The sequence below is a fragment of the Rhincodon typus genome, chromosome 9 (assembly GCF_021869965.1).
Source record: "Rhincodon typus isolate 14 chromosome 9, sRhiTyp1.1, whole genome shotgun sequence".
In the NCBI taxonomy this organism is placed as follows: domain Eukaryota; kingdom Metazoa; phylum Chordata; class Chondrichthyes; order Orectolobiformes; family Rhincodontidae; genus Rhincodon; species Rhincodon typus.
The window spans coordinates 32,088,073-32,101,175 of NC_063340.1; the positions used below are offsets into that span (position 1 = coordinate 32,088,073).

The following is a 13,103-nucleotide window of genomic DNA, read 5'->3' on the forward strand; positions in this document are numbered from 1 at the left end:
ACAGCTAAGATTGCAATACAAAGATTGGTGTGTTAGTGCACATTCTGCAACAGAAATGCAAAATCTGCCATTTTGTAAAGTCAGCTCCCAGTATCTTACAGTCACCGAGCCAACAGCTGGGAACAAGAGCCAGAAGTCTCCTTTAGCTATTTGCTCCTCACCAGATATCTCTGCAAATCCCTCTCCTCACTTCCCCAGTGACCACCCCAACTCTCCTTATGCACCCTCTTACCCAATTCTCCAAACCTTCCCAGCTCCCCTTTCCTTTCTCAATTTCTCTCTCTAACCCACAGGCGCCTTCTTCGCACCCTTTCTTCTGTTTCTCTGACCCACACCCACAGTATCTATTTCTGCCCCCTCACCCCTCACCCAGTCGGTCTGTCTCTCCAATAAACCCCAATCTCTGTCTCTACCCATAACCACCATCTCTGGCTCTCCATCACTCCTTCAATCCCTCTCTTCCTAGTTCTTTCTTTTGTGGTGCAGGTTCAAAGGACCAAATAGCCTACTCCTGCACCTATTTTCTGTGTTTTTATTTTCTATGTTTTCCTCTTCCCCCATCTACACAACCCTCACAGGTTTGCTTGTGCACTCACACTCTCTCTCTCTCTCTCTCTGTCCCTGCCCCAGTCTTCCCCTCTCTCATACCAGTCATTTCCTCTCTCCATACCACCAGTCTTGCTCACTTGATCTGTCTCGCAGTCTTTTTCTCTCTCCTATGTCTTTTATTCTCTCTCTCTCTCCTGGTTTCTCCCTCTATGTTTCTCTCACTATAGCACAGTCTGTTTTTCTGTCTCTCATTCAATCTTCTATTCCTTCTCTTTGTTATCTCTCTCTACTTATATCTCCTCTATCCCCCCACACCAAGTCTTTCCCTTTCGCTCTGACCCACCTCCCAATGTTCTCTCTCACACACTCTTCCTGTCTCTCAGTCCCTCACTACCATTCCACAAGTGTTCCTCTTTCACCCTCAGCCTTTTTTTTTCTTTTTGTTTCTTACCCCCAAATCTTTCTCTTTCTCTTTCTCTATCTCACAATCACAATCCTTCTCTCTCACTACCCCAGGCATTTTTCTTTCTCTCCAATTCTTACTGTATCTACCTATCTCTCTCTCTCTCTCCCTGACTCTGTCTTTCTCTCTTTCTAGTGTTGCTCTCTCCTTCCCTCTCCTCTCCCTGTCCCCCCTACTCTCCCTGTCCCCCCCTTCCCAGTCCCTTCCCCCCCCTCCCCTCTCCCTTTCCCCCCCCCTCTTTCTCCCTGTGCCCCCTCTCCCCCCCCTTCCCCCTCTCCTTTCTGTTTATCTCTTTCTCTCCTTCTCTATCTCTCTCTCTCTCTCCATATCCCTGTCGCGCCCCCCCGGTCCGTCACTCCCTCCTTCTTGTGTCCCTGTATCACAAGTTGTGGTCTTTCTCTTTCTGTCCTTTTCTCTCTTCCCATCTTCTTTCTTTTCTCTCTCTGTTTCCACCCAGTCTTCCCTCTCTCCCCATGTCATTTTTCTTCTCTCTTGCTCTCTTTATCTCACCCTATACCTCAAGTCTGTTCCTTTCACTCACTTCTGTCCCAACCCCCCCCCAAAAGTCTTTGTCCCTCTGAGTCTTTTGCATTCTTACCCCCTACCACTCCTCACTCTTTCTTTCTCTATCTCTATCTCTCTTTCTCTTTCTCTCACTCATATTCCTTCCTCCAGTTCAATCAAAGAATCGTGGACAACTATTCTATTCCCTTTCATGTAGCAAACTTTGTATCCATTCCAGCTTTTATTCACTGGGCTTCAACTTTGTTGGTAAGCAGTTTACATGACCTTTTGTTCAAATACTTTTTTGAAAGACCCTTCTATAACTCCAGACAAGAACTGACCAATGTTTTACTTTCTTGGATGAGTCTGCTACATTTATATTGCTGTCTGATTATGGACCTTTCTATTCAAAATAGACAAAGTTTGAAATCCCTGGTTGTTACTACAAGAAAAAGCTACGAAGTTTCACATTTTTTAAACAAACAACATAAACTTTACTATAGCAGATTATTAAAGTGAAATAATGTGCAATGCATATGCACAGTCTAAATGAGAGCACAACCTATAATATCACTATTGACATGATATGAATAATGCTTAATAGAGAAAACTGTAGTTGAACATCCCACAGAGTACACCAAATAGCAGATGCAGTCAAGTCCAATTCCATGGATTCTTCAGCAACCTGCCCACATGTTAGTAACTCTGGGCCATCACATCTCTTTAAAATGTTGCCTCCATCACAATGAAGAATGTAGCTTTACTCAATATTCTCTGATAAGTCCCAACCTAACCTGTTGACTTGCCTACTTTAAATGTAGCCAGCCTTTATATCTAAACTATTTCCTCTTTCACACTGACTCTCTTTAAGAAAAATTTAGGATACAGGGGTCATGACACACAATTCCCTGGAACCAGACCCAGCTACACCACTTCCTTAGGTGCTTGCCAAGACAATTGTCATGAACATACTTCAGAAACTCATCTCTATTTCATCACTTCACACTATTAGAATAATACTAGGATAATTGAAGATAATTGAGAGAAAATGTACTTCTATAACAATTTAATAATTCAATCAGTAAAAATGTGTAATTACCTAGATGCATTGTTCAAATGTTGAACTTAAGTCTCTTTATTTCCATAGTAGCAAGACTTTCCTAACTGGGGAGAAAATGTGCTTTAGTAATACTGTGCTAAAGGCTGATATATTAAGTTAACCAAGCATACTGTACAATACTTAGGAAAGTAGTATATTGAGCAATGGCTTTTAATTGTAGACTGTACATTTGCAGTGTAGACTATTTAAAGCAAAATGCTTCTTGGCCATATTGAAATTAATCATAACACATTGCAATTAGAAATACTTTAGCAACAAAACATTTGACAGTGTGTTTCTTCATGCTCTTGAAATTAAGGTGTTGATATGTAACATGCAGCATCTCCTTAGTTGAAAGGATGTTTTAAAATTAGCTTGGTGCTCATAAAATCAGTGTTTCCAATGCTGAGTGATATTCGCATATGCCAGCATCAGTCAGGAAATTGTAGCTCTGATTCCTTATCCAATTAAATTAATCAATGGGAAATCCAGAGCTACAGATTGCACTTCAATGGATTGTAATTGTTTCCTTATCTGTCTGCAGAGGCTGATTAATTGGCAGGGTTGAATTTAGATGGGAAAACTGACAGCTTCATTAGATTCATAAGAGTTCCTGAAAAACATCAAAATTTGAATTTCCTTTCAGGATTGAATAAGCACACATACATATAGGAAACTACAAATACGTAAAACTAGACTCAAGATAGAAAATGCTGTCAATGTTGGATTAGATCAGTTGAGATCAATAAGGAAACAGTTAATGATATAGTGCTGATGAAGGGTTTTCATCCAGAAAGACTATCCCATTGATTTACATTTCTAGCATTTTGCTTTTACTTGAATAAGAATGTATCCTTTGAGTGATAAGTACCTTCTCACAGAAGTATTTTGTGACAACTTTCATTATCTTTTCCAATTAAGATTTGTTTTTGTGTAGATGACCTGGTAAATGAATCAAGTTTTCTTTGTGTCAGAGATAGTAGGAACTGCAGATGCTGGAGAATCCGAGACAACAAGGTGCAGGGCTGGATGAACACAGCAGGCCAAGCAGCATCTTGCAGCATCAAGCAGCCCTGCACCTTGTTGTCTCAAGTTTTCTTTGTGTGTTCAGTTGATTGTAGTTTCACAGTAAGTTCACAAAGTGAACCAAATCTAAATTCTGAAAGCATTTAAATGAATTTCCATTTCCATTATGAAGGTATTTAGCTACTTGTGATTGGTTAATATCATTGCTAAAATAAAATCCAAATGAATCCCATTAGAACATTCTACAACATTGGTAATAATTGTCAAGCAGCTTATCATCAGACAGAAGTGATATTTTACATTGATTTACAGAAATCCAAATTCTCAATTTCTCAAAATTCTCATTTTCTATTTACTCAATTTTGCATTTCAATAGAAGAGTCTTCTGGGATGGAATGGGATCTGGTAATCGTTCCCACAGAAAGTGATTCACTGGATTCCTTAGCCATTAAAGAAGGTACTGTCTGGTTGTGGCTGCTTCTCTTTCTAACTGCATTGTTAGCATTCTATACCCTGTCTTGTGAATCCCTGTGAGGTACAGAGATAGAACTGCAGAATCATGGAAATGATACAGCACAGAGTAGGCCAATCGGCCCAACTTGTCCATGCTGACCCAAAGACACCTCAATGCCTTTTCTAATTCTATCTTCCTGGATATGGCCCATAGCCCTGCAGCTTACAGCACTTTAAGTGTAGGTCCAGGTACTTTGGAAAAGAGCTTAAGGTATCAAGTGAAACAGGTTTCTCCTGTCTACTCTATCTCTATGCCTCAAAATTGTATATACCTCAATCATGCCACACTCAGCTTGCTCTGTTCCAAGGAAAACAATCGCAAACCCTCTAATCTCTCTCCATAGCCACAATTCTCTAGTTGCAGCAATATTCAAGTAAATCTTCTTTGCACTCTCTCCAAAGCAATTATGTCCTTCCTGTAGTATAGTGATAAGAACATACAGTACTTCAGTTGTGGCTTCACCAGTGTCTAATATAGTTTCATCAATATATCCCTACTTTAGTATTCTATACCTCTGCCAATGAAGGACAGCATTCCATATGCTGCCTTTACAACCTTATCTCCCCATACTGCTACCTTTAGGGACTGTGCACTTGCATACCAAGATCTGTCACTTCATCTACCACTCTCAGTATATTCCTGTTTGTGTATTCCCTTTTATGGTTTGACCTCCCATAGTGCATTATCTTGCACTTATTCAAGTTGAATTCCATCTGCCACTTTCCTGCCCAAACTATACTCTTTGTTACCTCTTACTAAGCCAACTTTGGATTGAATTTAACACATTACCTTGTATCCCCTGGACTTTTACATTTTTGACCAGTCTGCCATGTGGGACCTTGTCAAATGTCTTACTAAAATTTATGTCTACAACATCCACTGCACAACCCTCTTCGATTCTCCTTGTCACTTCCTTGAAGAATTCAATCAAATTTGTAAAGCATGACCTTCCCTCAACAAAGCCATGGAGACCTCCCTGACAAGTCCATGCCTTTCTAAGAGATAATTTATTTGATCTCTCAGGATTCATTTGCCTATCACCAAAGTAAAATGAACTGGCCTAGAATTATTTGACATTTCCTTTATACCCTTTATAAACAACAGAGCTACATTTGAATTCCTCTAGACCTCTGGCACCTCACCTGAGTCTAGTGAAGATTGAAAAATGATCCTCAGAGCATCTGCTATTTCCTTCCTGACCTCCTCCAACATCCTGGGGAATAATCCGTCTGGCCCTGGCAGCTTATCCACTTCAAAAATTTGAACTGCTACCTCACTTCCTCTCTCATTATAGTTATTTTGTCCAATATTTCATACTGCTCCTCGTGGATTACCACAGAGACAGAAAATTCATTTAAAATTCTTCCCAGATCCTCTGTATCTTCACACAAGTTCCCTTCTTCATCTCCGTTAGGTTTCCCTTTTTCTTTCGCTATCCTTTTGCTCTTTATATTACTGGTAAAACATCTTAGGGTTATCCCTTATCTTGCTTGCTAATATTTTTTCGTTTCCTTACTCCTTTTTTTTGCTTGATCCCTGTACTTTCTATACTTCTCTAGGCTATCTTGATTTTTTTTTGTTTGTTTGACTATCATCAGCTTTCTTTTTTCTGTTTAATCTTCCTCTGTATTTTTTGAAAATTGTGGGGGTCTAGATTTGGCAGTACCGTCCTTTCCTTGGAGGGGACATGCCTGCCTTTGTCCTAAGTATTTCATTTTTTAGCCTCTCCCACTGGTTTACCACTGATTCATCCTTCAGCAGTTCTGTCCAGTCCACCTCAACCACATCACTTCTCAGTTTTGTAAAGTTTGCCTTTCCCCGGTTAAAAACTTTTATTCCTGAATTATCTCTGTCCTTTTCCATATTACTAAATTTAATTGAATTGTGGTCACTATCCATGATATGGTCACTCACTGTCACTTTTGGGTTGCCCATCTTCATTTCCGAAAACTAAATCCAGAATTGGATCTGTTCTTGTTGGGCTTGTCACATATTGTTTAAAAATGTTTTCCTGATTAGGCACTTTTGGAATACTGCATTCAATTCTGGTCTTCCTGCTACAGGAAAGTTGTTGTTAAACTTGAAAGGGTTCAGAAAATATTTACAAGGATGTTGCTGGGGTTGGAGAGCTTGACCTAAAGGAAGAAGCTGAATAGGCTGGGGCTATTTTCCCTGGAGCATCAGAGGCTGAAGAGTGACCTTATTTAAGTTTATAAAATCGTGAGGGGCATGGACTGGGTGAATAGTTAAGGCCTTTTCCTCAGGGTAGGGGAGTCCAAAACTAGAGATCATATGTTTAAGGTGAGAGGGGAGAGACTTAAAAAGGACCTAAAGGACAACTTTTTCACACAGAAGGTGGTGCATGTACAGAATGAACTGCCAGAGGAAGTGGTGGAGGCTGGTACAATTAAAAGGCATCTGGATGGGTACAGGAATAGGCTTAGAGGGATATGGGCCAAATGCCAGCAAATGGGATTAAATTAATTTAGGTTACGTGGTCGGCATGGACAAGTTGGATTGAAAAGTATGTTCCCGTGCTGTACGTCTCTGTGTTTACACAGAAAATGAATATTTCACCCTCAATGTGCCTTGTATTGTTTGAAACCTAGTTGATATTGGGATTCTTAAAGTCCCTTACTATTTTTGCTCCCTTGTTCCTACAGGAAGAAACTTGTCTGCATATATGTTCATCTATCTCCCTCCCTCCGCTGGGAGTCTGTTGTAAATACGTAATACTTTGACTGCCTTTAATTTATTCCGAAGCTCAACCCATAAAGTCTCATTCGTTAACTCATTTAGTGCATCATTCCTTCTCACAAATGTGATTTGCCAACCCCACCTCTCTTTTTTTGGCACCCACTCTATCCTATCTGAAAACTCTATATCTCAGGATATTGAGCTGCCAAATTTACCCCTCCTTTAGCCAGATTTCTATTATAGAACGACACTGTGCTGCCATGTATCTATCTGTGCTGTTAGTCTATCTGCCTTGTTTGTAAAACTCCTTACATTGAAGTATAAACAACTCAGCCCTGTCAATTTCCTTTGCTTTCAAATGCTCATTTCTTTTGCCTTTGAATTGCTGACTACATCATTAACTAATGCTCTACCTCCCATTTCTGATCTGAATCTGACCCATCTAAGCCTACATTTGGTTTCAAATCCACTGCTGTACAAGTTTAAAACCTCTTCAATTGGAACTGGCAAAAGCCTCCATGAGGATATTTGTTCCAGCTCTGCCCAGGTACATCCTGTCAGGCTTGCACAGGTCCCATCTTCCCCAGAACCAGTCCCAATGCCTCAGGAATCTAAATACCTTCCTGATACATCATTTCTCCAGCCATGCATTCATCTGGTCTGTCCTCTTATTCCTGCTTTCGCTAACATGTTTCGAACATGTTTGAGGTGAAAGACGAAATGTCTTTTCTTTCCCTCAGACTGCTTTTAGTACTGTGTCAAAATAGTCGAAGTTGGCAAGTACCAGATAAATAATGTGGAACTGCATTAGAATGGTTTGTGAAGATTAACTGGGGAAAAAATGTTGATTGCTAGCAGTCATGAAATCTATGTTATCTTGCTGGTGGTTGCCATTCACCCTTATAATGTCAACTAATTGGCATTCCTCATTGGCACAAGTCCTTCTGTTTTCTGGTTTGTGTGAATGTTTTCTACTTCTCTTGGAATTAGCACATTGTAAAATGTGAAAGTTCTGCATAAAAACACGTGTGTCAACCAGAAGGGAATGAATGTGTTTCAGATGTAGTTCATCTAGCCAAAAGGTCGGTCTGCTCACTTAATGTGCCAACAAATAAGTTGTACTTACAGCACATTGGACTTGAAACCTCAAAAAATCGGGTTTGATGGCATGTTTTTAGGTAGTCTAAGACTGTACAGGGCTATATTAGGTTCAAGAGAATCATATTTTGCTCTTAGTATATTTCATGAAATATTTGCTGCAAGATAGTGACAAGCTAATGAGTTCAGATGTTGAAACTAAGAGTGGACCATAGCCAGACACTTTATAAGGATAAAACAAAATGGCCAGGAAACATGAGAAATTACAGGTAAGTGGAACCCATTGAATCTAACCAGCTCACTACTTTCAACATCCAGTCTTATTTATACTGACAGGGTCTTCATACAAAAAATTAATTTGAGAAAAGAACATACTTTTCTTACAGAAAAAATGTAGTCTGTTTCTCGTGAAATGATCTATGATGAGGGACAACACAGAACCTCCAGCGGGTTAGTGGCCAAGCTGTGTTCCTATGGTCTCATGCAAAATGTTCCGGGATTGATACCGGTTTTGAAACGGCTGCGCTGCTCCTTCATTATCCAGGCAACTTGTGTTGCCCACACTTTTTAGGGGGGCAGCGCAGTGGCTCAGTGGTTGGCACTGCTGTCTCCCAGTGCCAGGGACCCAGGTTCGATTTCACTCTTGGGAGACTGTTTACAGTTTGCACATTCTGCCCATGTTTGTGTGAATTTCCTCCGGGGTGCTCCAGCTTCCTCCCACAGTCCAAAGATGTGCAAGTTAGGTGGATAGGCCATGCTAAATTGCCCATAGTGTCCAGGAAGGTGTAGGCTAGGTGGATTAGCCATAGCAAATGCAGGGTTACAGGGATAGGGTGGGATGCCTCTTCGGAGTGTCAGTGTGAACTTGATGGGCCGAGTGGCTTCCACACTAGGGATTCTATTAAACATACTTTTATTAAGGCAATGGAATTTTATAAGTCCATATTTTTCCAAATGAGTGAATCCTATCCCTCAGAATATTCTCCAATAATTTCCCTACCACTAGCAAGGCTCACTGGCCTGTAATTTCTCAGATTAGCCCTCTTGTCCTCCTTAAACAATGGAACACTATTAGCTATTCTCCAATCTCCTGGGACCTCTCCTGTGACCGAAAAGGATACAATGATTTCATACAAGAGCCCAGCAATTTCCTCGTCTGCCTCCCTCAGCATTCTGGGATAGATCTCACCAGATCCTGGGGACTTGTCCAGTTAATGTTTTTGTAAACACTCAACACCACCACCTTTTTTTTATATTGACATGCCCTAGAATATCAACATACCCCACCCGAGACTCACCATCCACCATGTCCTTATCCTTTGTGAATACCGATGCAAAGTATTTGTTAAGGACCTCACACCCACTTCCTCTGGGTCCACCCATAAATTCCGTCATTTGTCCTTGAGTGAACCTACCTTTCCCTGACTACCCTCTTACACCTTATGTATAAAATTCCTTGGGAATTACCTTAATCCTGTTTACCAAAGGCCATTCATGACCCCTTTTAGCCCTCCTAATTCCTTGTTTGAGTTCCTTCCCACTGTTTTTTATTCTTTGAGACCTCTGTCTGACTTCAGTTACCTAAATCTTAAGTATATCTCCTTTTTCTTTTTCACTAAGCTCACAACGACTCTTGTCTTCCAAGGTTCCTGAATCTTGCCATCCTTCATTTTCACAGAAACATGCTGGTGCTGAACTCTAATCAACTGGCCTTTAGAAGATTCCCACACGTCTGATGTGGATTTACCCTCAAATAACCGCTCCCAATTTATATTCCCCAGTTGCTGTCTATTGTTGTAGTAGTTAGCCTTCCCCCAATTTAGTACTTACACCTAAGGGCTACACTTGTCCTTATCCATAAGTAATTCAAAATGTACGGAATTATGGTCACTGTTCCTGAACTACTCACCTGGCTGCGCTTGCTTGCCAATACCAGGTCCATTATGGAGCCCTACCTAGTTGGACTATTTACATATTATTTCAAAAAGCCTTCCTGGAAGCACATAACAAACTCCTGCATGCCCCCAACCCCACCCCTCCACTCTCAACTCCCCCACCCCCGACACTCCCATTCAAGACCATGGCACTGAGTACCAGTCAATAGAGAGGAAGTTATAATCAATCACCACAGCAATCCTGTTGTTTTTACATTTTTCCACATATCTGCAATGGGGAGGTGCCAGCGTTGGACTGGGGCGGACAAAGCCAGATGTCACACGACACCAGGTTATCGTCCAACAGATTTATTTGAAATCACAAGCTTTCGGAGTGTAGCCCCTTCATCAGGTGCAGTGAGAGAGAAGCACACAGAACGCAGAATTTACGGGCAGAGAGATCAAAAGATCATACAAATGGTGTGTGTGTAGTGTAGAATAAGAAATCTCTGCAGGTGATCAAAAGTGTCAGACAGCGTGAGTAAAGTGTCAGCAGCTGAATAATAAGCAAAGGGATAATTTATACTCTGATTAAATGAGGCAGAGAGATAATTACAAAAAAATTTAAAATAAAATGCTGCTGGAGACAAACTAAATGACTTGAATAACATGATGGGTATATGAGTCGCATTCTGAGGGTCTAAGTCAAAGTAATAAGTAATCCAAAACTGTACAAACCAGTTAGGATAGAGAGAGCATAATGATTTATTAAGGTGATGGTGTCAAAACAGGATAATAAGGAAGATTTTACAGATACAGAAGAGTGTGGTGGGGCCACATGTAGTGCAATATGAACCCAAGAACACAGGTGAGGCCATCTTCAAGGGTAGGGAACTTGGCTATCAGTTTCTGCTCGGCGATTCTGCATTGTTGTGTATCTCGAACGCTGCCTTGGAGCATGCTTACCCGAAGATCGGAGGCTTAATTCCTTTGGACTCGTGGTGAGGATTCACTGAAACAACTACATAGTGACATCAATAAGTTTCATCCCACCATCAGACTAACCAAGGACCACTCTTCAGAATCAGTCTCATTCTTGGACACTCACATCTCTATCAAGGACGGACACCTCAGTGCCTCACTCTACTGCAAGTCAAGATAACCTCAAGATGCTGCACTTCACTAGCTTCCACCCTAAACATATTGAAGAAGCCATCCCCTACGGACAAGCCCTGTGCATACACAGGATCTGCCCAGATGAGAAGGAACATGACAGACATCTAAAGATTTTGAAGGATGCCCTCATAAGAACAGGATACGATGCTCAACTCATCGCTTGCCAGTTCCTACGTGCCACAACGAAAAACCACAATAACCTCCTCAGAAGACAGACACAGGAGATGACTGATAAAGTAACCCTTGCTGTGCAGTACTTCTCTGGAGGGGGGAGACTATGCCATGTTCTTCACAGCCTTCAACATGTCATCGATGATGATGAGCATCTATCTAAGATCTTCCCTATGCTTCCATTTCTTGTCTTCAAACAACCGCCAAACCTTAAACAGACCATCGTTTGCAGCAACTACCCAGCCTTCTGGACAACATTGATCACAACACCACACAATTCTGCCATGGTAACCTCTGCAAGACATGCCAGATCTTCGACATGGACACTATTATCATATGTGGGATCACCACCCAACACGTGCACGGCAGATTCTAATGTGATTCGGCCAACGTTGTCCATCTCATACACGGCAGGCAACAATGCCCTGAGGCATGGTATATTAGCGAGACAATGCAGATGCTACGACAACAGATGAGTGGATACCGCGCAGCAATTGGCAGACAGGAATCTTCCCTTCCAGATGGAGAACACTTCAGCGGTCAAGGACATTCAGCATCTAATCTTTGGGTAAGTGTCCTCCAAAGGGGACTTCGAGATACACGGCAATGCAGAATTGCCGAGCAGAGGCTGATAGCCAAGTTCTGTACCCATGAAGGCTACCTCAACCGTGATCTTGGGTTCATGTTGCACTACGTGTGACCTTACCACACTGTTGTGTATCTGTAAAATCTTCCTTGCTGTCCTGTTTTGACACCATCACCTTGACAAATCGTTATGATCTCTCTGCCTTAATTAGTTTGTACAATGTTGGATTACTTATTACTTTAGTTAGACTCTTGGCATGTCACCCTTATACCTTTCATGTTATTCTAGTCATTTGGTTTGACTCCAGCACCACCTTATTTTTAATACTTTTGTAATTAGCTCTCTGCCTCATTTATTTGGATTATAGGTTATCTCTTCACTTGTTATTCAGTTGTTGACACTTTACTCACACCGTCTGACACTTTTGATCATCTGCAAGAGACTTATTGTTCCACACTACACACAGACCATTTGTATGATCTTTTGATCTCTCTGCACATCAGTTCTGTGTCCTGTGTACTTCTTTCTCACTTCACCTGATGAAAGGGCTACACTCCAAAAGCCTTTGATTTCAAACAGACTTTTTGAACTATAACCTGGTGTTTTGTGACTTTTGACTTTGTCACATATCTGTTCAACTATCGCTCGCTATTTTGGGAAACCTGAAGTAAAATCCCATCAAAGTGATCGCACCTTTTCTGTCCCTGAGCTCTACCCACATGGCCTCACCGGATGAACCCTCCAAAGTATCCTTCCTCAGTACAGCTGTGATATTCTCTCTTATCAGTAATGCAACTCCCCATCTCTTTTACATCCCTCTGTAACTTGCCTGAAGCATCTAAGTCCCAGAATATTATGCTGCCAGTCTTGTCCCCTTATCAACCCAGTCTCCATAACAGCTACAATATCGTAGTTACATGTATTGATCCAAGCTCTAAGTTCATTTGCCTTACTTGTCATACTCCTCACGTTTAAACAAATGTACCTGACACCTCCAGTACTGCCATGTTTACTAATCTCTCTCTGTCTCTTCCTCCTCTTAGCCTTAATGGCCTTAGTCTCTGACTCCTCCTTGACCATTTTGCTTGCTGACCTACTGCACTGTCCCACCAGTGTACACCCACTGTCAGGGCACTAGCAAACCTCCTGCCAAGAAATTGGTGCCCTTACAGTTTAGATGCAATCTGTCCTTGTACAGGCCTGACACACCCTGGAAGATGTCCCAATGATCCACATACCTGAAGGCCTCCCTCCTAAACCAGCTCATTTGCCACATATTTACCTGTACTATCTTCCTATTCCTAGTCTCACTGGCACCTGACATAGGAAATAATCCTGAGATTACA

The 13,103-nt window shown here is 41.4% G+C and overlaps 1 protein-coding gene across 3 annotated transcripts in view; it reads left to right on the forward strand.

Moving 5' to 3' along the window:
• The window catches only part of fndc1 (fibronectin type III domain containing 1), a 289,356-nt gene that overhangs the window by 192,473 nt on the left and 83,780 nt on the right, over positions 1 to 13,103 (forward strand). For all 3 annotated transcript variants that reach the window (XM_048601414.1, XM_048601415.1, XM_048601416.1), the window contains one exon: positions 4,018 to 4,098. In XM_048601414.1, coding sequence (XP_048457371.1) covers positions 4,018 to 4,098 — 81 coding nt within the window. The remainder of the gene's footprint in view (positions 1 to 4,017; positions 4,099 to 13,103) is intronic.